This window comes from Protopterus annectens, chromosome 2.part1 (assembly GCF_019279795.1).
Source record: "Protopterus annectens isolate FY-2018-M chromosome 2.part1, PAN1.0, whole genome shotgun sequence".
NCBI lineage: Eukaryota > Metazoa > Chordata > Ceratodontiformes > Protopteridae > Protopterus > Protopterus annectens.
Genome location: NC_056729.1, coordinates 1967307494 through 1967331147, shown reverse-complemented (window position 1 = coordinate 1967331147; position 23654 = coordinate 1967307494). Strand labels below are relative to the sequence as shown.

General features: G+C 41.9%; 1 protein-coding gene across 2 annotated transcripts in view; it reads left to right on the top strand.

Annotated features, from left to right (window-relative positions):
* ERBIN (erbb2 interacting protein) overlaps positions 1 to 23654 on the top strand; it is a 3184408-nt gene that overhangs the window by 1692992 nt on the left and 1467762 nt on the right. For both annotated transcript variants that reach the window (XM_044063352.1, XM_044063353.1), the window contains exon 11: positions 12395 to 12539. In XM_044063352.1, the coding sequence (XP_043919287.1) occupies positions 12395 to 12539 (145 nt within the window). The remainder of the gene's footprint in view (positions 1 to 12394; positions 12540 to 23654) is intronic.

Genomic DNA, 23654 nt, shown 5'->3' with positions numbered 1-23654 from the left:
ACATTTTTATGTTACACATTTTCTATATTATTTCTGTTTTTAAAACTGGCGCAGGATATACTAGAAGTCTTATAAAGTTAGTTTTGAAATTATATATCTGTTGTCCTCATTTGAGATGCCGTTAAAAGGTAAATGATCTTTTCAGTCATTAGTTTAAATTTATGATAATGCAATATTGAAGTGAGATGAAACTTTTTTGTTCCCTTTTATCATTTCATGCAATGATTTAGGGCCCGAGAGTTACTTTTTATCAGTGCTTTCATGAAAACAATTCATTGTTTTTATTGTGATCATTGATTGACTGATGGTTACCTTTACTCGGGAATTATTGCTTTACTTCTTTTTTTCTGCATTTTGAATAATGATCCATTTTCTCTCCTATTCTTCTTAAGGTAACTGAATGCATTCAGACAAGAATGCAAGATAATGGACTGTTTGTGATTGCCTTGGTAAAGTGCACTTAATTTAAAAACTGTTGTCTTCTTAGGGCTGCCTAATTACTGTGAAATTATGTTGCACTGCTATTTAGTCTCCTGTGTATAAAGTCAGTCTTAAGCCTTCAAAATCAGACTAGGCTTGAAATGGAAAAAGCCATGACTTTACCATGGGAGAAAACACCAGTGACCATTCTGAAGAACTTTTTTTCTGCCTAATGCTCGTCATCCTTTGACATTGTCTTTGGAGATTTATTTCTTGTCTTTTTGACTTACATTTGGAACACTGTATGTTTGCCTTATACCTGGTATCTTACTGACCTTAGAGAAGTGGTGTTGGTGTTCTGCTTTAGTTAATGAGTAGCACTGATGTCAGAAGTGCTTGAGAGAATGAACCACATTTCTTTGGTAACAGCAGTCGCCTGACAACCTTTGTTTGGCGTCTGACTGCCGAGACTTAATGAGAGGGTTTTCAAGAAAGTTAACGTGTTCTTCATAGTCAGTGTTGCATTACTGGTCCTTGGATCTTCCTGCCATGCAGAAGCTTACAACAGGTCTGATTTCCAGAACCTTTTCATCATCCATAGCTGACTGATGTCCAGTAGCGGCTGTTCAGATGTCTAGTATAAGGGAGGTATCTGTTGACATTATCTTCAGTTTTTCCTAGCTGTGCAGTCTGATGTGCTTACCAGCTGCTTGCAGTCTGCCAACTGGTTCCATTTTATACAGAGTTTCTAACCAACAATTTTCAGGTAAGTACTTCATTGGAGATTTTTTCTTCTGATTAATCTTTAAAAAAGTTAATAAGTGCTTGAAGTGTGGGAAGCAATTGCCTCGTAATGATTTTCATTTGTTCTGTCAGTCCTGTTTGGTGCCTCAGAACAACACTTACAATTGTCAGGATTGTGCTAGGTTTAGGTTTAGAAGTAATACCCTTAAGCATAGGGCTAAAGTCTTCGTGGCAGACATGGGGTCCTCCGATCCTGTTCCTTAGCCTTCGTTGGTTTCTACTGCTACTTTATCAATGAAGTGAAAAGACAAAAAGCTTAAAGAAAATGACTCGGCAGACAGTGGAGATCTTTCCACATCTGCATTTCTGTCAACCAACTCTGGTGAGGCAATTTTGCTGCTCCCACATCTGACAGCTACCAGGCCTGAACCCCCTGGCATGACCCCTTGGAGGGCCACCATGGCAGCAGACCACTCAATGTTGTTCTTTCCAGTGTCAGCATTGGTTGGGTCAAAGGGTGCTCAGCAGGCATCACCGTCCAACATCCAACTGTTGACTTTCAACGGAGATGGTTCATCCTGTGGTTGTTCTGCAGAAATACATGCTATTAACCCAGACCGAGGCCATAGTCAATTGACAGTGGACAGAGTCCTGTCTTACTAAAAAGACAACTAAATCAAAGAGAGCAGACAACCTTCTTCAGCCTACAGCCCAGTCATCTGCTGTTACAACTTGGATCAAAACTCAAGACCTCCTTAAAATTGCCCAGAATTCATGGCCTTTATGAAATTTTGGGAGACCAGCCATGCACTACAGACTACCCCCCTGTACTCTCTCCCACGAAAAGACTGAGAAAAGTCTCCTTTCAAGAGGAACCTGATTCTTCAGGATCTGAGGACAAAGAAGAATGATCTCATGTTGAACACTTCCCCTCTCATAACTCATGATACCCCATCCACTGCTTCTTCCCAGAATATTTATCCTTTGAGGATACATTACATAAGATGAAAGAGGCTTGTCATTGGGAAAGTAAGGACATCTCTCATGCCCAAACCAATTATAGGCAGCTTCTGAGTGCTATCGGCTTGACCACTAACTATTCTCCTAGTCCATGTGACATTAGATGATCTCTTCGAAGATCACTCTCTACACCCAGACTCTCTGCCTCCTGATCCAAGGAAGCAAGATCATTTTTATAGAATGCTTGACACACTCAAAACACCTCTACAAGAACCCACAAGCTGAACTCTGCAATGTCTGCTGAAGCCACTAAGGGTGCACCTAAGCCACCTGCTAAACATTCTCTACCTAATGACAGGGGAAAGTTGACTATTGGGTTTGGGAAAATACTTGTACATCTGTTACTCTCTCTGTGAGGGCCCTCAATTGCCAATTTCACATATTGGAATACTTAGACTACTTGCAAGAACAAATCATTACCAAGGCAGAGGGCATTGCAGATATAACCTTACTGAGCAACATACAGGGAACATCTAGAGCAGCACTGCAGGTTTACAGACATTCTCTGAGGTCTGGTTGTGATGTATTTATTGTATGCATCACACAGGGCAGTTCCTACTGGCTCCATTGTCTGCAGGCTTGCTTGGCTGAGGACCTAGCCACATTCTGACCAAGTAAAGGTCAAACTCTTGGATGCTCCATTGGACAAATAATTCCTTTTTGGGCCTCCTGTTGAGAAAACTTTTGAGAAATTGGACAAAAAGGGGAGGATATAAAAACTGTGAAAGAATTTTGTCTCCAACCTCAAGATAGAATAGGAATTATCCTTCTAAGCCTTGACTTCTGCCTGCTAAGCAAGATAAGAGAAGGCCACCCTGATCAAAAAGCCTTAGTCAGTCCAGAAGATGGCAGCCTGTGCAGCACCCTAGATCTGGAAGGAGGTCCAAAGACAATATCCAACCAAAAAAAACAACTGTGGCTATGCACAGCTGTGTCCCCTCTCCAACACCTCCCTCTTCCCATCATACTAGCAGGAAGAATTTCTTCCTTTCTACAGAAGTGGAAACTCATCACCTCAGACCAGTGGGTACTAAACATCATAGAAACATATTACTTCATTCAGTTTAGAGAACGCCTTTCTTCTTAAGGATACCAAAACCACCAAAAACCAAGATCATCTTCCCACCAGTCTTGCAAGAGCTCTTGCAGCAAGGATCTGTTCGACTAGTCCCTGCTGGGGAGGAGGCAGCAAGGTTCTTCTCTAGGACTTTTCTAGTTCCAAGTAAGGAGGGAACTTGGAGACCTCTGAAAAGTTAAGCAAGTTCTAAACATTCCCAAATTCAAAATGCTGACTCTTCAAAAAAACTGATGCCCATGATCTTTACGGGAGCCTAAGTGGGTACAGTAGATTTTATCTTCATGTTCCTATAGCCAAAGAACGTTGTTTTAGAGCAGCAGGTTTGCACTACCAATTCTGTGCTTCTCCATTTGGTTTTCCACTGCACCCAGAGTTTTCTCCAAATGTCTGGCTCCAGATGTTCTTCATCCCACATTGCTGCAGTCCTAACACTTGGGTAGTCCGCTGTCCCAGTCGAATACCATACCAAAAGGCTGCTGGCGGTCGTCGGGGCGAGTCTGTCTGACGTCAGGACGTACAGGTACAAAATGCCATGACCGCACCCATCTCAGTCTTTTTGCCGCATGGTCCCGATGCAGAAGCAGTTTTGCAGCAGGTTGGCGTTTGAGATTTTTTCTTTTCCGGAGTTTCAGAATCAAGTTGGCAAGTTGGTAAGTTGGCTAATATTTTTTTGTTTTTTCTTTTCTCTTTATTTTTGTCAGATGGGATAAAAGAAATATTTTGTTTTGTGTTGTTAATCAGGGGAGAGGATAATACTTACTATACCTTACCTTTACTGCTTAGGGCCTGAACGTTTGTTTGTTGCCTGTGCTTGTGCTATGTCTAACAAACACAAATTTAAGAAGAGGAGAAGATTAGATTGTGCCAGGTTGGAGTGTGTTTTGAAAATAAATAATTATAAATGATGCTGCCATGGGACAAAAAGCGCAAAAACAAAACAAAAAGAAAAAAACAAAAAAAGCTAGGCCTGAGGAAACCGTGCCGGTTAGGTGAGGTTCTTTAGAGGAGAGAGGAGGAGCCAGAGGTTCAGCCAGAAATTTCTTTGGAGACACTGAGACTCCTCTCAGGAGTTAGGCAGGAAGGGAGGGGGCTTCTAGTAGGCCAGGGCTCCCTCCCTTCCTAAGGTGGTTCCCCCCCCTCCCTGTGCTCTCTTAGGCCCTTCCTGGGCTGGAAGCTTGCAGTTTTGTTTTCAGGTGTTTCTTCCAAGTTTTGTTTCAGTATATACCCTCTTAGCAGAAGAAGATTGAAAAGATTGCATAGATTGGATTAAGATGATTGATAGTTTGGCCTAGGTTCTAGGTGGGGGAGTTTGATAGTGTTGTTGTTTTGAGTGCTTGGCTTGTGATTGCTGACTTGTAGCTTTTGGCTCTTTACTTGATACCTGACTGACCCTTCCATTGATTCTGATCTGCTCCTTGCTTCATTCTTTTCCTTCTTTTCTTTTTTTCTTTCTCTTTCTTTTTCAGGGAGCATTTTAAATGGGGAAAAGGCTTAGGAGGTTTGTCTTGGACCCCAGGTAGGGGCTTAGCAGGATTTTGCTTCTACCCAGGTGGAGGATGGTCCTTTTCAGAATGTTCTGGACCCTGTTTTTTTGCCTCCTGCTAAGAGGCCTGGATTTGCATTATAGGTGCCTGAAAACCCGGATAGATATTTTAGGGGTGCCTGGGCCTGGAGCTCACTGTTTAAGAGTCCTAAAGGTACCAGGGGAACTTGTTTCCTCTCAAGTGGTGTTTTAAGAAGTAGGGGCTTGTTGGTGTTTTGAAAGAAAGAAAGAAAAAGGTTAGAGAGGGCTTTGGAATGAGAAAGAGTGTGGACTTCTTCCACTTTGTTGAAATATATTAGCATACCTATGCCAGATTCATTCTGCAATATCTTCAAAATTATCTCCTTATCTCCTTAAACAAGTAAATGCTTCAGTGATCAGAAATTGAAAGTATTAGAGTTGCAGGATCTAGTTCATGTTTCTTTTTTCTTGGTGTGTGTGTGGGTAAGTCATGCATTCTTTGCAATGTGGTTTTGATGCTGGCTTGGCACTGTTTCTTTACTGTAGTGAGTTTAGTTCTTAGCAGGCCTCCTACTGCTGCTGATGTGTTGTGAAGAGGGTCTTTAGGACAAGTTCTGCAATCTGTTTAGATGCTGTTTTAAGCTCTTCAGGTTCTGCTAAAGAAAAAGCCTAAGCAGTAAAAGCTACTGTTTACTATTAAAGAGTTTTAAAGGTTCAGGGTCCCAAGTTGGTAGGTAGAAATTGTCTAGCAAAAGGTCTGATTCCAACACTTAGTTCCAGATCCAGTCTAGGGTAGAAAGGTAGAGTGGGTCAGGCAGAGGCAGGGGTAGGAGTTCAGGAACAGGGAGTTCACCTGCTCAGTCTTCTGGTGAGAGCAGGGGGCAGCTTCAAAGAAAACAGGAGTTCAGTCCACCCTTCTGCCTGAGAAAGAGATCTCGTCCTCAGTTGCCTTTTTGGAGGTTGGGTGGGCACTCTTCAAAGAAAACTGGAGTTTAATTACCCAAGACAGATCACCACGAGGCCCACATCACCATTTTGGTTTATTTTTTATCTTGCAGCCTCCGTTTTCAAAGGCATAATCCCTCTCCTTCCTCTCAAAGGGAAGGAAGGAGGCTCACAGGCAAATTTCTCTGACCTCAGGCCATTCAGCTTGCCGCGGGCCGAAAAAGGACAGGCCTAGCCTTTTATTCTGTATAACATTGCAAAACTCAAATACATGACTGCTTTGTTCCAACTTTGATATCCTCAACCTGTATATCACATTCCCAAATTCAAAATGATTCAGAAGTTACAATGCTGGTTCTTATCAGACTAATTCACAGTCTGGATTGGGCTTTAGCTTAGGAAGCCTTATAATCAGTTCTATGGTCCTAAGGCTTCTGGGCATCTGTTCATCTTTGAAAAAGTTTCTCATTATCAGTTCTCTGCATTTGCTTTTTTTTCTATCTATGCTCCCAGGATTATTTTCTCTGTTCTCTGCTCCAGTGATAGCTTTTCTGGCTCATAGGGTATCTTTATTTGTTATCTGGACGCAGATGAGCTCTAAATCTGAATGCGAGCTTAGCTCAGCTTATTGACTGAATAGAGCTACCCAGAGAGCAGCTGCCTGGACTGAACAAAGCAATCTCCCTTAAGGATTTCTCTCAAGACATGTGCTTTCAAGAGGCGGAGACTGAAATAAGCTATCCCCTTTTGGTATTTAACACTGACAAACAAATCCCTTCACTTTTATTACTCTTAGACATTACTTCCATCCACTGGCTGGACAAATGAGGAGCTCAGTTTAGTTCCACAAACAATAAATACAGTCATCTGGTACTTCTAAATTTTGACATCATATACCAGGAATGGCATCTCAAAAAGGAAAATGTAGGACACAGCACTGCTAGGATTTGGACATTGCCTCTCACACTGCTCATGGAAAACAAATTTGTCATAAGAATGGACAATGGATAATCAAAAGGGATTTTGACTCAGGACCCAGGGAGCCAGAGGCGAAGCCAGGATGCCTCACAGATCAGCCAGAGAGCAGCTCAGACTGGAAGATGCGGCCGGAGATACAAGATAGATTCTGCCAGACTGCAGCATCTCATACACAGTATCAGGAGATGTTGACAGGTTAGTTTGCATTACAGGATGGCAAGGATTTCAAATTCTCAGGGCATCTTGCAGGCCTAACAGGCAACACAACTGTCAGGTGGTCAACCAGTACAACAAACACTGATTCTAAGCACTTATTTGCAAGCAAGGCAAGCAATGATTTTGTGGGTTAAGCTTGCAACTGAATCTTCAAGCAAAGGTTTTCTTTCCAGGGAGACAGAACTCTTTCTTAGCAGATGTGTTAGGCAAATCATGGATCCCCATGAGTGGAAACTGACAATTCAGTATTATTTCAGACGACAACAGGACCTGGGGAATGATTTTAATCTCTAGATGTATTTCATACTTGACCATGCCAAAGTTTTGTTTTGCAAAAAGGTTTCATCTACACAGCCTGGAAAGTGGATGCTCTTTCTTTCAGTTGGGAAAATCTTCATGTGTATGCTTCAAACCTCTGCCTCTTCCCCAAAGGCTCTGTAAAAAGTGGAGGCAGGGTTCCACCTCTTCTCTTAATAGCTCCATGACTCCTAAAGGTCAGACAGGAGTAGCCAGAAAGTGTTTGTAGGGCCATCTAAGATTGATGCAGCACTCTTTTCCTCTGATTCCTGCTTCCAAAGGATTTGTTTCAAGTCACTCACACTCTCTTCACTTCCTATTGTCTCAAAGGCCTGGCATATATTGTTTTGAAGCTCAGCAGGCTTCAGAGCTTCCTCCTAAGTTTTTCTGTTTTGAACCATTTGATTGAGAAGCTTCAAGAGAAGGTTTTTGTAAAGGATGGAAGAATTTGACTTGGAGCAGAAGTTTTTTTTGTAATTGAAGGGACCTTTGAGTCAAATTTGAGTGTGGTTGAAATATTTTATATTGGATGCTACTGAATTTCTTGTCTTTCTTTAGATTTCTCTTGCATTAAGATTCATGCTGCAGCAATTTCAGCTCACTTGTGTTGTGACCCACCATTAATCAAATTTCTTTTAATGTCTTCTGCAAAGACCATAATACAAGACAATACTTGTTCATTTCCAATTTTGTTACTTCTGCATGGGACCTTTGCTTTGACCTAGAGCCTTACATCTTGCGCTTTTTTGAGCTGAATGGAAATACTCTACTTGGAATACTGCTTATTTGGCCATTACTTCTGCAAGTGCAAGAAGGGTTTCTGAATTAAAGGCCCTATTCATTTTGCTATATTTTGATTTTAATTTGTTATGGGGAGTCATTCTTCAAGCTTTTCCTTCCCTTTATGCTTGGTCTCTAGTGGCTGTAACCAAAAATTTTTAATTTTTCCCATCAGTCTTTTGATATTTTTTGAAATAAAAGATTTCATAACTTTAGGCTTAAGCACACACACTTTTTTATTATATGCTGTTATTTATATTTATTTTGCATTTTCAGTTAGTTTCAGCAGTAGTTCTGCTTTTTTTTTCTTTGCTTAGGCTAAAACAAGGGCAACAGCATTTAAACATACTTTTTTTTTTTTTGATTTTCCTTGGCAATTACATGTCAAAACAAACTATTCCTAAAGGATTTGGGTTTCCATTCAGGCTTGTTACTTCCATGCCTGATTCAAGGGCATGTCAAAGGGGGGGGCTAATATAAATATTTCTACTGCCACTGGAGTTCTGTTGCACCTTTCTTTACCTCTCTACTCTTTTTGCTAGCTCTAGGGTCTAAATGTGGTTTTGCTTGGCATGTTTGCAGCTCAAATTCTTCTGATCTTTATGCTATTTTTAGCCTCTGCCCCTTGCTTACCCCCCTGTGTACTTAGACTGCATAACTGTGGGGGAACATAGTACAGTTTCTTGTACCTATAATAAATGTAGATGTGTTACCCACATTGCTGCTGCAGTCCAACAAACTTCCCTCCGGGTCCAACTGTGTACTTTGTGTGGTAGGGTGGGTGGACAGCGCTTGTATTAAATATATTCCCTATATATTGTATATTTGTTTGTGTTGTGTTTGTGTGGTTTTTTTATACTTTTTTTTAGGGTCTTCTACATTCTGGTACAAGAAGGTGGGACTGAGGCTATGTGGTGGTGGCGGCTCATCTGTTATAGGTCGCCCTGACTATGGGGCTAAGACTAGACAACCCTGATATGATGTCATGGCACGGTATTACTGCGTACGACTGTGACTGTACTAATGCAATGGATGATATTGGAGCGGAACTCGAACATCTACATTGATAGTTTATAGCACATTACAAAATGCTAGGAGTGCACGTTTACCCCTACCTGGACGATTGTCTCATCCATTGAAAATAACATCCTGGAACTTCAAACAGCCTTACAGACTACCATGGACTGCTTTCAAATGGTAGGTCTCGCCCTCAATCTCCAAGTCCCAACTTCTGCCCCAGACAATAATTTTCTTTCTGGATGCACTGGTAGACTCTACAACAGGAACGTGTTCGTACCACAGGACAAGGTGTCCTTTCTGGCAAATGGTCACAGGAAGAGAATATCTAACAGCCTTTGGGGTTCATGCCATAATGCCTCCTTGTGATTTCTCTGGCAAACCTACACATGAGGAAACTTCAGTGGTTCCTGAAAAACATTGGGAGCAACACACTCACCCCCTAGAAGAACCTGGTACCTCTTTTACTATGCTTGAAAAGAGAACTTCTTTGGTGGAAAGACACCATCAAGCTGAATCCAGGTGCAAACCTTTCTCTGCAAGAGACAGGGAAGTCCATCACCACAGACAGTTCTGAAGTAACCTGGAAAGCAGACTTAGGAACCATGAAGGTTGCAAGGTGTCTGGATACCCAGCAAAGAAAAGTTCACATCAACCAGGAGTTGCTGACTAGCAATGAAAGCCTTTCCAAACAGTGTATCCCCAGAAGCACTGCAAATTTGGGTAGACAACACTATAGTTATGTGGTACCTAAACAAGCAATGGGAAAGTCATTCCTACCCTTGTGCAGTCTAACAATAAATATTTGGCTGTTGGTATAATTGCGACTGTCACTAATATTATCCTACATCCCAGGCCAGAACAGCACCTTAATATACTCTTTGAACAGGGACATTCTGGGCCCCAAAAAATCGATGCTAAAAAGAGAAATTTTCGTGGATATCACCCATAAGTGGGAACACCCCAGTATAAACCTTTTTGCCTCTCACCAAAGTATACCATTTCAAATGTTCTGCTCAAGAACCTAACAGACATGGACAGCAGGTAACTTCTCCCTCAAAAGGACAGGATTCTTTTGTTTGTCTTTCCACCTTTTTCCCCGATTCCCAGGGTACTGATAAAGGTGGGGCCAGATAGTCTGAGCATGGTACTTGTAGCCCCATTATGGCCAAGAAAACATGGTTCTTTCTCCAGTTGACCTTCAGCAAGGGGTAACACTACATTCTCCCACAGGTGATAGAATTACTCACTCAGCTAAAGGGGTTTTCTCATTCATCCTCACCTGAACACTCTCAAACTAACAATTGGGAGAATTTGTTTCCTCACCTCAAATAATGCAGACTGTTCTACAGAAGTGCTGTCAATGCTGAGAGAGGCAAGAAAACATAATACCAGAAAATCATATCCAAATGGAAAGTGTTTCTCTTCGGTGCAGGAACAAAGACATTAACCCTTCACTGTCAGACATAAGCCTTGTGTTAGAATACCTGTCAGGATTATTTCACCGTGAACCTTCTTATTCCGGTATTAACGTACATGCTTCAGCTATCTCTGCCTACCTTACCTGCCCCCCCCCTCCCCGCCAGTCTTTTCTCACCCTCACCTGAAACTTTTCCTTGAAGGGGTCATGCATCTTGGGCCTCTCAGTTAAATCCCTGTCCCTCTACATGCAATTTAACCTGTGTTTTAGAAAAGCTTACATTACCACCTTTGAGCCAGCAGCTTCTGCTTCCCCAATGATACTCACTTGGGAAGACCAGTCTGCTCATAGCCATCATTTCAGCCAGGCGAGTCTCAGAGCTACAAGCCCTGATGTGGAAGGAAACCTTCACTGTGTTCCATAGGGATAGGGTAACCCTTAGAACTAATCCCTCCTTTTTGACCAAAGTAGTGTCAGAACTCTCTTTGATTCAAGCTATTCACTTGATGGTGTTCTTCATTAACCCAAAGAATAAAACCAAGCAAATTTTACTTTCTCTGGATGTATGCTAACAGGGCAGGTATGACCTGCACAGGACAAAATTCCCTAACAGAGCACACCTAATATTGGTAACCTTTAGAGAAGGAAAAGAAGACAGAGCCATCTCCAACTAGACCATCTCTAAATGGATAGCCAACTGCATTACCTTCTCTTATGCTCATCATGGTAAGTCAGTCCCAACCCAGACGTAGTGCAGCCACCACTGCCTTTCTCAAAGGTGTTTCTACATAGGCTGTCCTGTAAGCTGTCACGTGTGTCTGCCCACACCTTTACTAAACATTGCCATTTAGCCAGTGTCTCCAAGGGTAGAACAGGGTTTGCAACTGTTATCCTACAAAACCTGCATTCCCAAGGGCCAACAGACAGCATGACCCCAAGTAGTGGCTTTGGGAGTCCTCCCAAGGATCAGAACTGCAGCATTGACAGTGATGAACATAGTACAGTTGCATCACATTTGTCATAAGTGTAGATGTTCTAGTAGATCAGGGTTGCAGTACAAATTACCACCACTTATTCCTCTGTCTGCTGGCTTCTCCCCCATGCTGGGGGCGGGGGGGCATTTCAGATGGGTAGCACCTATCCACCTTCATCCCTTATTTTTACTAACATATAGTTGGTACCTTCCCCTATTCCTATTCCAAAAAAAAAAATGTTGACACTTTTGAAGGGTCATGCTGTCCTCTGGCAACAGACTGCTGTTCAATCTGGAAGGACCTGAAGTTGGTTTCCAGCAGATGCCCCAACTATAACCTGACATCTAAACATTAGCCATTGGAAGTAGTCAGCTAGGAGTAATGAAAATACTCTGGAAATTGGGCAGGTCGCTGGCTTCTGCTTGGTGGGAAGACCCAAGGATCAGTATTGCAACATTGATCTACCCAAACAGTTACAATCATAGTAAGTGTGACCAGACTGTACCATAAACTAAGAAACCAAACAGATGAATAAACAAACCAAAACTAAAAACAACTGTTGCAGTGCATGCAGAGACAACTTCAAGCAGCAGTAATGGTAAAACAAAAAGATTTGTTGACTGTACTATAGTCTGTGTGGGATTAGGAATTAAGAATGATATAAGAAACCGCAGTGGGTAAAAAAGGACAGTTGAAAAAAGAGGAACCTAAAATCAAGCTCTGCGTTTCAGGATTCAAGGTTGAATCGCTTGCAGATTGATTCAGCCAACCCTTTGTTTTTCCCCATGTGAGACATTTTATGGAGCCTTTAAAGTTTGCTGAACAAGTGAAACATTATCAACTTAGTTTGTCACAAGTGATAATTCAATAAATGTGTTTAAAAAAAGAAAAAGAAAATTAAATATTCTGTTCTGAAACTAACAAGTGGATCATTTAATGACATCTATAACTTTCAAGATGTTATATCTGATTTACATAACATTATCATTTTTCTTCTGTAGTTTTTGGGGAAATTGAAAAATCTGACATATTTGGATGCCTCCAAAAATAACCTTGATGTAGTTGAAGATGGGATCTCAGGCTGTGATGAATTGCAAGATCTGGTATTGTCCAGTAACGCACTTCAGCATCTTCCAGAGTCAATTGGTTTGTATTGCTCCTACTTTACTTAGTCAAATGTTTCTGTGTATTTTATTGCTTGTTTTATTTCAGGACCGACTGATACGCATTGGAAATTTGTGAGGTGAATGGCTATGATATGGGGATGGTAGTTTTTCAAGATATTTGGCATGACAAAGATCATGTGTAATGAATATTTTAATCGTCATGCTTTGAGAGTTTGTTTTTTGGAATATCTATCACAGAATGAACACCATGAAGAGTTTCCCAGCAGTCCACCTTAGGAATACTTAATACTTGAGCTAAAGCCATGCTATGATGGGAAGGAGAGCCTTCAGTTTTCCTCATTATTATTATTATTATTATTATTATTATTATTATTATTATTATAATACATTTGTTGACCGGGCTAGTCCAGCTGGATATATGTCCATTTTCATTGGAGCCCTGGGGAGAAAAGCTCCACAACAAAAAAAGTACACCAAGACATAGATATTTACAAAGAAATTAGGACATTACAAAGCTTTGGCACACATTACATGTCTTAGGATTTAGCATTCGAATAGGAAAGCAACTAATGCAAACCGTTATTTGTATTAATGTTGTGGAGTCTTTCGGCTTTTCCCGGTTAGGAGTCGCCACAGCAGAGCTCCGGTCTGCTAATGATTGGTAGTTGATTTTTACGTGCCGAGTTACCAGCCCATTCACGCACGTCTCCACGCAGAAGATGCTCTAGCTGAGAATCGAACCAGACAGCGTCTTACTGTGAGGCGACAGCGCTACCGCAGCACCACCACCACGGAGTGTAGTTATTTGTATTAATGATGCAAGTATATATAAGAGACAATATTAGTTATAAAGTCACACAACAATTTCAAACTAAAATACTATTGACTAATAGCTATGAGTTTTCATAGGAAGAAAAAAGTGCTTGGATAGGCTTATTCTGTAAAGTCTCACAAGAGATCCAAGTGTAATATGGCTATGGTTAATTATTCAACTATATAAACATAAATGTATGCACATTAATCCTTCGAATAGTCAAACACACTTTATTATCAATAGAGAAGAAAGAAGGTAATGCCCATAAGAAGCTGGGTATCAAGGGAAGGGTTAATCGTTAGCCTGGGTTAGCACAGGGGCGTAGCCAGTTTGATTTAAGGTAGGGTTTAAGTTTGCTTTTAAATAGATTGGCTGAGGATAGGGAGGTTATGTGATTTGAGAGGCTGTTCCAGGTTTTACCCACTGTATTAGAAAACAGAGTGTCGCCAGCTGAATTGTTAGATTTAGTTATTTGTACAAGAAGTTTGTTAGATGAGCGTAGAGTTTTGAGATTGTTGTAGCGGGGGACTAGGGAAGTGAGTATAGGTGTATTTCTTGGTTGATACAGGATCTTATGGGCTACTATTAGTTGATAAAAAAGTATTAGATTTGGCATTTCTAACCAGACTAGTTGATTCAGACTGATATAGTGGTGGGTTCTGTAGGAAGACCCAGCTGCAAATCTGGCAATATTGTTGTAAGAGGTAGACAGTTTGCTCAGATTACTTTTACATATTTTAGTGTAGATAGGGGAGGCATAAAGCAGGGTAGAGATAAGGTGGGTGCAGGCAATGGTGACCCTGGCTAGAGGGGTCAGAAAGGGTTTGATCCTGTGGAGGGAACCTAATTTCTTATTCACTGTTTTTATAGTGATAATGTGAGGCTCATAAGAGAGGTTATCAATTAGTAACCCAAGTAGTTTTGTGGTAGGATCAGGAGATATTATAGATGTTCATCGTGTTTCACTGTTGCAGTCATGATTGTAGGGTTCTCCCCTGCCGGCAGGCAGCCCTCGGTCAGCCAGAATCCCAAAGTCTGGGTCCGGCGTCGGCTGTTCAACCATGCTCCCTGATGTCAGAGTGCCAGGAGTATAAAGCTGACAGCCGACGCCATCTTCTCCAGTCTTTCTTGCCGTGCGGTGATAGCAGTTCGCAAATGCCGGTTGGTTGACTCCTGACGAATTTTTTCTATATACTTCGGTCCGAAGACTTTCTTTTCCACTCAAAGCTAAGTACCCCGTTGAGGAAACTTTTTTCTTGCTCCACTCCGATGTCAGAAAAAGTTAATAATTGTATTTCATGTGGGAAGCAAATACCTCATAAGGATTTTCATTCTTACTGTATTCCTTGCTTAGGCCCTGACCACGACGTAGCTAGTTGTCAGTTTTGTGCTAGATTCAATCAATGTACAATTAAGCGAAGGTACGATTTTGCTTTTCATTACTTCGGTAGGCACTTCAACTACAAAATGTCATCGGATACGGTTCCGGCTACCGGAGTTCACAAACGTCGCAAGGATAAAGACAAGCCTCCGAGGTCCAAATCTGATGATAGTGCACATGCGAAGCCAGCTTTAGGTTCGGCCGTCATCAGTGAGGCGCTTTTGCAGCCCCTGTCATCGGCTATTTCAGAACCGACGGCCGAAACGGACTCTCATGAGGAGCCAACCAGGCCTTTAAATATCTCTGTTGCAGGACCTTCGGACAATGCTCCTTCGGATGGGTCCGGAGCCGCTGTGCAGGTGCCGGCTTCCGAAGGGGTTTTCAGGCCTACTCAGCTTCTAGTAAAGGCAATGCCAAAGACAAAGGCAAAGACTCCTTCTAAATCAAAGACTTCAACACAGGCCTCTTCTGAACCGGCTCCCAAGTCACAGAAACAGTTACTCAAGATGGCAGAGGATTTACTTACTATGATTAGGGGTTCACATCCCCCTCCAGACAAAAGGCCAAGGCAGGATGTTTATTATGATTCCTCTGATCAGGCTTCTGTTTCCTCTGTTTCTTCTTCTGATCAGGAATATTCTTTCCCTCCTTATGAGGATTCTGATGCTGAAGAATCCATTCCTTCAGCTTCTCCTCCTGAGGATTTCTCTTTTGGAGAAACTTTGCATGAAATGAGGGAACATTTTCCACTGGGAGGGACAGGAGTATTCGGAATCCAAGAAAAGACAGAGGGATTTTCTTCTTCTTCCCCAACATAGACCCCTGGCTATTCCTCCTGTTTTGGATATTGTGGATGATGCCTTTTCGGAGGCTAACTTAACCCCTGACTCTTTTCCTCCTGCTCCTGTTAAGCCTGATAGATATTACAGGGTTCCTGATTCCCATCAGTTTTTATACAAGAACCCTACTGCTGACCCTGAAACCATTTCTCAGGGTCCTAAGGGAGTTAAGGCCGCTTCTGCCAAAAATCCCATTCCTACTGAAAAGGATTCTCGATCCTTAGAAAGATGGGGCAAAAAGGTGTACACTTCTGCTACTTTGTCCATTAGGGCTTTAAACTGTCAGTTTCATATGCTTAAATACCAGCAATTTCTCTTGTCTGTCTTAAAACAAAAATTTACTTCCATTTCTGCCTGTGCAGATAAGGAATTACATGACTTATTGCATGCCACTGAACAGGCTGGGAAGCATGGTTTACACTGTGGATTTGATGCCTTGGAGGCTTCTTGTAGGGCTGCGGCCTCTGGCACAGTCATTAGAAGACATGCATGGCTAAAGGAACAAAATTTACCTGAACAAGTAAAGGCTAAATTATTGGATGCTCCTGTTCAGCATAATGTTTTATTTGGATCTAAAGCTGAAGAGGTGATTAAAAAGATGGAGGATAAGGTGAAATCCGTGCAAACAGTTAAAGATTTCTTACAAGTACAGCCACCTAGATTTAGCAGGAATTGGCCTTCAAAAAATTGGTCCTTTCCCTCTTCAGACAGGCCTCAGAGGGGTAGATATAGACGCTCCAGAGGGAGGCCTCAAACACAAGCTGCTTATAGACCAAGACAGTGGACTGCTTCCACCCCTAGGGGAGGAGAGGACAGGTCACAATCTCAAAGGAAACAAACTCAATGACTCCCCCTGTTGGGCTACAGGAACGTCCTGCCTGGAAGCCCCTCTCAGAGGAAAACTCTCTCTTTTTTATCAAAATTGGACTCAAATAACCAAAGACAAACGGGTTTTGGACATTTGTTGACCGAATGTCCCGACTAGGTTCCACCAGAGCTGTTTTCATGGAGCCCGGGGAGTGTGATTTTAAGAGGTTACAAATTCCATTTTCATACCTTGTCAAGGCCAAGCGGATGGTCAGATCTTCCAAAACATCAATGGACGGAGGCCTTAAACCAGGTGGAAGCTCTTTTGGCTATGAATGCCATAGAACTTGTTCCTCTTTCAGAGATGGGAAAAGGTTTTTACTCAAGGCTCTTTCTAGTCCCAAGGAAGCAAAACTCATGGAGACCCATTCTGGATCTGTCAGTCTTGAACTCCTTTCTAGAGATTCCAAAATTCAAGATGCTTACTCTACAGCAGCTACTTCCAATGCTGTCCAAAGATGCATGGATGGTAACTTTGGATTTAAAGGAGGCATATTTACACATTCCCATCAGGCAGGATTGCAGAAAATACCTCCGGTTCAAGGCCGGATCGAGGCACTTTCAATTCTCTGCGCTGCCCTTTGGATTGTCTACTGCGCCCAGGGTCTTCACCAAATGCCTGGCTCCAGTAGTAGCTTACTGCAGACTCAAGGGAATTCAAATTTACCCTTATCTGGACGATTGTCTAATTCAGGCAGACAGCAAGGATGTCTTACTCCAGCGTCTAGAATTTGTACAGAACCTCTTCAAGTTCCTGGGATTCTCTGTAAACATAAAAAAGTCAAATTTGACACCATCACAACAGATAACTTTTCTGGGTGCACTTCTAAACTCTACAACCCAGATGGCATTTTTGACATCCGAAAAACAATTACAGCTGGCTTCAGCTTTCAAAACCTTGGTAACTCTTAACTCAACTATCTGCAAGGAAATTCCTGCAGGCTTTGGGTTACATGGCCTCCTGCATCCTTCTCGTACCATATGCAAGACTACACATGAGGAAAATACAGTGGTACCTAAAAAGTGTATGGTCTCAGCATTGCCACAGTTTACACATACTGATCTCCGTCCTTCCTTGCCTTCAAAAGGAATTTCTTTGGTGTTCCAGGGCTTGTGCACTAAACAAAGGGAAACCCTTTCGTCTGTCTCCTGCCACTCAGATTCTAACCACGGACGCTTCGGATTATGCTTGGGGAGCCCATTTTCAGGGCAATTGTCTGCAGGACCTTTGGACAAAGGATCAGAAGCACCTGCATATCAACTTAAAGGAAATGTTAGCCATTCAGAAAGCTTTATTGGCCTTCAGGAACCTTTTACAACCAGGGCAGTTACTAATACGGACAGACAACACCACAGTTATGTGGTACATAAACAAGCAAGGGGAATCTCATTCCTACCCCCTATGCAGACTAGCCATGGATCTATGGAACACAGCTCTAGCTTGCAATCTGGATCTTCAAGCTCAGTTTCTACCAGGGAAACAAAACCTCCTGGCAGACAGTCTGAGCAGAAACCTTTAAGACCCACACGAGTGGATGCTGGACACCAAAATATTCAGGATGATAACGGCAGTCTGGGGATGTCCTCACATAGACCTCTTTGCATCCCATCTCAATCATCAACTACAGATTTTTTGCCCCAGGACTTTCCACAGAGAAGCTTGGAAAGTGTATGCCCTGTCATTCAGTTGGAGGAACCTCTCGGGATATGCCTTTCCTCCACTTCCTCTTCTTCCACGGGTTTTATTGAAAATAAAACAGGACAAGCCCAAGATGATAATCTTGCTGGCTCCAAATTGGCCTCAGCAGTTTTGGTATCCAACTCTAAAAAACCTATGTCTGGAGCCCCCTTGGGTTTTACCTCCGTCTCCAAACCTTCTGTCCCAGCATCAGGGTCCGGTTCTACACTCTCATGTCAGAACTCTCAGCCTGGCGGCCTGGTTAATCCAGGGCCTTTGATTTCTTCTTTACTGCCCAAGCAGGTTATGGATGTCATTTTAGAAGCCAGACGTCCTAGCACTAGAAAATCTTATGCAGGAAAATGGAAAAGATTTTGTTCCTGGATGCAGCCTCAGGATTCTGATCCTCTTCTTCCTAACATTACTTTAATTTTACTTTACTTGACAGATCTCTTACATAAGGGTCTCTCTTTTTCTTCTATTAAGATACATGCCTCTGCTATTTCTGCTCATTATAATACGGACCCTCCCATCTTTTCCCACCAGCTCATGAGACAGTTTCTCAGAGGAGCTAAGAACTTAAGACCTCCTAGATCTCCTCCCATTCCTGCTTGGGATCTCAACTATGTTTTGGAAAAACTAACCTTGCCTCCTTTTGAGCAATGCTGCCTCTTGTGACATCAAGTTTCTATCTTGGAAGACAGCTATCCTGTTAGCCCTAACCTCTGCCAGGAGAGTTTCAGAGTTACAAGCTCTTATGGCTGTGGAACCTTATATTATTTTTCATCAAGACAGGGTATCTCTGAGGACAAATCCTACCTTCATGCCTAAGGTGGTTTCCAAAGTGGCTTTAAATCAAACTATCCACTTGCCAACCTTTTTCCCCTCTCCTCAAAATAAAGGGGAAAAGATCTTACATTCCTGGGATGTACACAGACAGCTAAGTTTTTACCTAAACAGAACCAAGGACATCAGAAAATCAGAACAATTGTTTGTTTCTTATGCTTCTAGTTCCCAAGGTAAAGCCATTTCAAAACAGACCATTTCTAAATGGATTGCTCATGGAATCAGATTTTGTTATTCTCACCATGGAAAGCAAGTCCCAGGGAGTATACGGACTCATTCCACCAGAGCTCCTGCCACTTCTGCGGCCTTCCTCAGGGGAGTTCCTACCAAGGACATTTTGGAAGCTGCAACTTAGAGTTCAGTGCATACTTTTTCTAAGCACTACAATCTACCTCTCTACTCTAAGTCTAGGGCGGGCTTTGCCTCTGCAGTCTTGCAGGGCCTTTTAGCCGCCCCTTCCTCTTTATGACCACCTCCCTTTCTTTCAGCTTTGGGATTCTACCCTACAGTCATGACTGCAACAGTGAAACACGATGAACATAGTACAGTTGTGTACACCTATCATAAATGTAGATGTTCGAGTGTCTTCACTGTTGCAGTCTGTTCCTCCCTCCTGTCCCCTCTTATTTTTACTTTTGTGTATTTCCTGTTTTCACCATTCTTCTGAGGTGTATTTGCAAGGGTTATGGGACCTTTTTCATTTTGGGACTCCTGACATCTGGGGCAAGAAAAACTGGAGAAGATGGCGTCTGCTGTCAGCTTTATACTCCTGGTGCTCTGACGTCAGGGAGCATGGTTGAACAGCCGACGCCGGACCCAGACTTTGGGATTCTGGCCGAACGAGGGCTGCCTGCTGGCAGGGGAGAACCCTACAGTCATGACTGCAACAGTGAAGACACTCGAACATCTACATTTATGGTAGGTGTACACAACTGTACTTTCCATTACTAGAAGTTATGGTAAAGTTGAGTGGGGAGGCTCTGCGGGTGGGGTTGAATAGTAGCATTTTTGTTTTGTATGGGTTTAGGATAAGCCAATTTTCAACTGTGCTAAAGGTCTTTTGGGTTAGAGACTGAAGTTCTGATGGGGAAGTGGCAGAGTATATAAGTGTGGAATCGTCTGCGTATTGGATACAGGTGGCTTGTGGAATTACAGAATGGAGGTCATTTGTAAAGATGGAAAAGAGTAAAGGACCCAAAATGGATCCTTGAGGGATGCCTAGGGCAACTGGGAGGTGGGAAGACAAGGTATTTGCCCATAGTATAGCCTGTTGCCTATTATTTAAGTGGGATTGGAACCACTGTATAGCAAGAGCATCCAATGACAGATTTTTAAGTGTGTTTATGAGGAGGTGGTGGTTAACCTTATCAAAGGCTTTTGAAAGATCAGTAGGAGGGCTGAGGCTAGAGTGTCCTTGTTTCTATTACTATTAATGTGGTCAGTAAAGGATAAGAGAGCATAGGTGGTGCTATGAAATGGTCTAAAGCCATGTTGGCAGGTGGCTAGTAAATTGTTTTCAAGTAGGTAGGTTTAAGAGTTGCATATGAATACATTTCTCCATTACTTTAGCCAAAGGGGATACTATGGCTATGGGCCTGTAGTTGGAATACTCCTTGCAGTTACCACCTTTATGCAGGGGGATAATGTGAGAAACCTTCCAGATTGATGGGATGGTTCATGCTTGAATTAGTTGCATTCACTCTTATTTCAAGAATATTTGATGGTGTCTGTAAGATAAAAACGTTAAAATTAAAAATTCTTTAATCTTTTAAGCTGCTTCTTGGTTTCTTTGTGATCGGTCCCATTCATCACACCTTTTCTAGTCCAGAGTTGCCCATTGGGGCTTGTTGGTTTTGTAAAGTGCAGTCCTCTGTAGATAGCCTTGAGTACGTACAAGAATGTATGCCAGTGGTAAAAGAAGAAAATCTAAAGCTCCATCTTGATCGCGCAGCTAGATTCAAGCAGTTGTTCTGTAGTGTAATGAATGTCGCATGATTCTGGCAGTTGATGTTTCATGCTGTTTGATTTATTGGATTTTTGATACTTCCTTTTGCAAAGTATTGGAGGTATTTCTGGTAAGCCTTCCTGAGGTTCTTTTTTTTCCCCAACCATTCTCTTTCCCATACCTTTCAACCTCCTTATGCAGGAAGTCTGGACAAAGCCAGAAATACTGGGGAAACAAAGACCCGAAAACTGGGTCATTTTTGCACATATAAATTTAGAAGGTTGCCAGAATATCAAGTTTTGCATTAGCATATATTTATTTTCTGAAGCATATGAGGTTTGAAACTCAAATTCTTGGTAACACTCAATCCTCAAAGATTTGATAGAAAACCACAACTTTTATGAGAAACAGCAAAAATAGGTGAACATCTGGACAGCTGAGTGATATAATCCCTCCATCTGTTAACTGTTTTTCAGGCCCACAACTTGATCTGTTCTCTTTTTTTTTGCTCATATCCATTCACCCCTCTCCTTATTCCCAGTAATGCACATTCAAAGTGTGTGATTCCTCTTTATATTCAAGATCCACCACTCCGTTTAAGAGCTTTGTTACTGCTTTTTCTACATAAGATACTTATGTCTGCTGCTTCTCCATATAGTTTCCTGGACTGTATCATTATGTTAGAGAAAGTATTTTATGACTTGAGCAAAGTAAAACTTTTACACCTGTTCAGTCCATGCACTTGGTTTTGTATCCATGTATTCTTAAGGTCATAACTACTGCACTGTTTTGAATGATCTATATTAGGGAAAATAATGGAACCCATGAACTTTTGTTTTCTTCCTGTTCCAGGAGAAATTTAGTTTATGTATGCATTCATCTGTTAATAATGCATCCCATTACTTTGTCTTGTTTTAGTTTGTGTTAAACTTAGGTGTTATCTTTGTGATCATACTGGCTGTTTGCTCAATGTTTTTAGGCTATTACCTACATTTTTACCATTATTCCAATTTAGTGTTATGTACAGGCAGATATATGGCATTTTTGGCCAGTTTTTGTTCCTTTTGCCTTCTAGTCATCACCCCCTCCCCCCATCTCTGCCATCATCTAGGAGGCCATCATGATTTTATGCTTAGGTCTCTAACCCTTTGCTCCCAATTTGCCTTGCCATGTGTTGTACTGACAAGGAGATTGCAGTATCTGTCCTGTGTAGACCATGCATGTTCCCGCATGTAGGTCACCCTGGCTACAATGCATGTAGTTGCTTAGCTGTCTTTACTTCGGGTGTATGTCAGTTCATCAAACGGCCGCAAACATCATCTCATTGACAGTGCAGGCCGTTGAACCATCCTGACTGTAATGCAATCTTGTAGCTGGTATATATAGTTAGCCGAGGGTGTGAAGGGGTTCGATGACCTGCGTTGTTGATGTGATGACATTCGACAATGTGGCAGTTCAATGAATTGACAGACCCCTTTATTTTTCTCTAATCCAATGCTTTTGGTGCTTTATCCTAGACTCTTCTAGGTGCCAAGGCACAGTGGTTGAGTCGGTATTAACCACTAAACGACACCCTTCAGAACTAACTTCTGCAGCCTCTGAATCATTAATTAATTTTAGGTTGTCTGGGTTGCAGCCAGGGATATTTGTTTTAATCCAAAAAATACTTTTTTTAGAAAGACATTAAGCAGTAGCAGGTCTAGCAATGAACCCTGTGTACTAAACTCAACTCCAGCATTTTACTTTGCAGTGCCTTTTTTTTACTGACTGCTTACCTAACTCTTTAGCTTTCTTTTCACCCAGTAATTTGTTGTGAAGCACCATATAAAGTATCCCTAGGTAACGAACATCCTGTTCATTTGAGTGTTAGAGTTATGACTCATATTTCCGGTTTCACAATCTCCTAGGAATGCAGTAGATTCTGACTTATTCCTTAATCAGAACTTTAGGCTGTTCAGCCCATATTTCTCTGTTTTGGGTATGTCAGCAATGGATGAGAAGTTGGAGCTCAACATCTTTCTGAGATGCACACTGACAGTTCGAAGGCAAAATATGATATGTGGGGTATATGAAATTACATTTTGTTTAGAGGCCGTTTTGCTGAATTCACATTATAAAACAAAGTATAAAAATAGTAAGCAAAAATAAGAAGTCCCTTTGCATCCTCCCACACACCTCAGTGACCTGATTGGCTTGACAGTGTACTGTTGTGCTTATCAACTCTACTCATTGTTGCATGCTTAGGTTATTGAATGTAAGAATGTTGACTGTTCATGTGCTTAGTGTATGTGCTTTGAGTTACAGTAAGGGGCCATGTGTCTTAATGCTAAAACTTTGGGCTGTACAGAACATTTTGTCTTTAGGGGAGCAAGTGTGTGTGTGTGTTTGCGAGTTAGCTTTAGGGTAAGGGCTAGGTAATCAGATATTTTTAGTGTTGAGTGTGTGTACTAATGTATGGGGCGAGCATTAGAGTGCTACTGTTAGGGAAAGAGTTTTGTGTAAGGTAATTTGCAGAGTTGAGGTTAGGGGCAGGGTTAGGGTTAGCACAAGGATAAGCTGGTGCAGGGGGGTAAATTTTCTTGGGTGGTACCAAGCATTTCTGGAGGCCTGAAGGTTCTGAGACATTCAGAACTGATCAGTAATGAAAGGCCAGCATATGCAGAACTTGGGAATAGGTAATGATGCACAGTAATGCTTGCCTCTTGTGATATCCCAAGTGCAGTGTGTGCAGCATGATGCATTGGAATATTCAGTCATACACTTC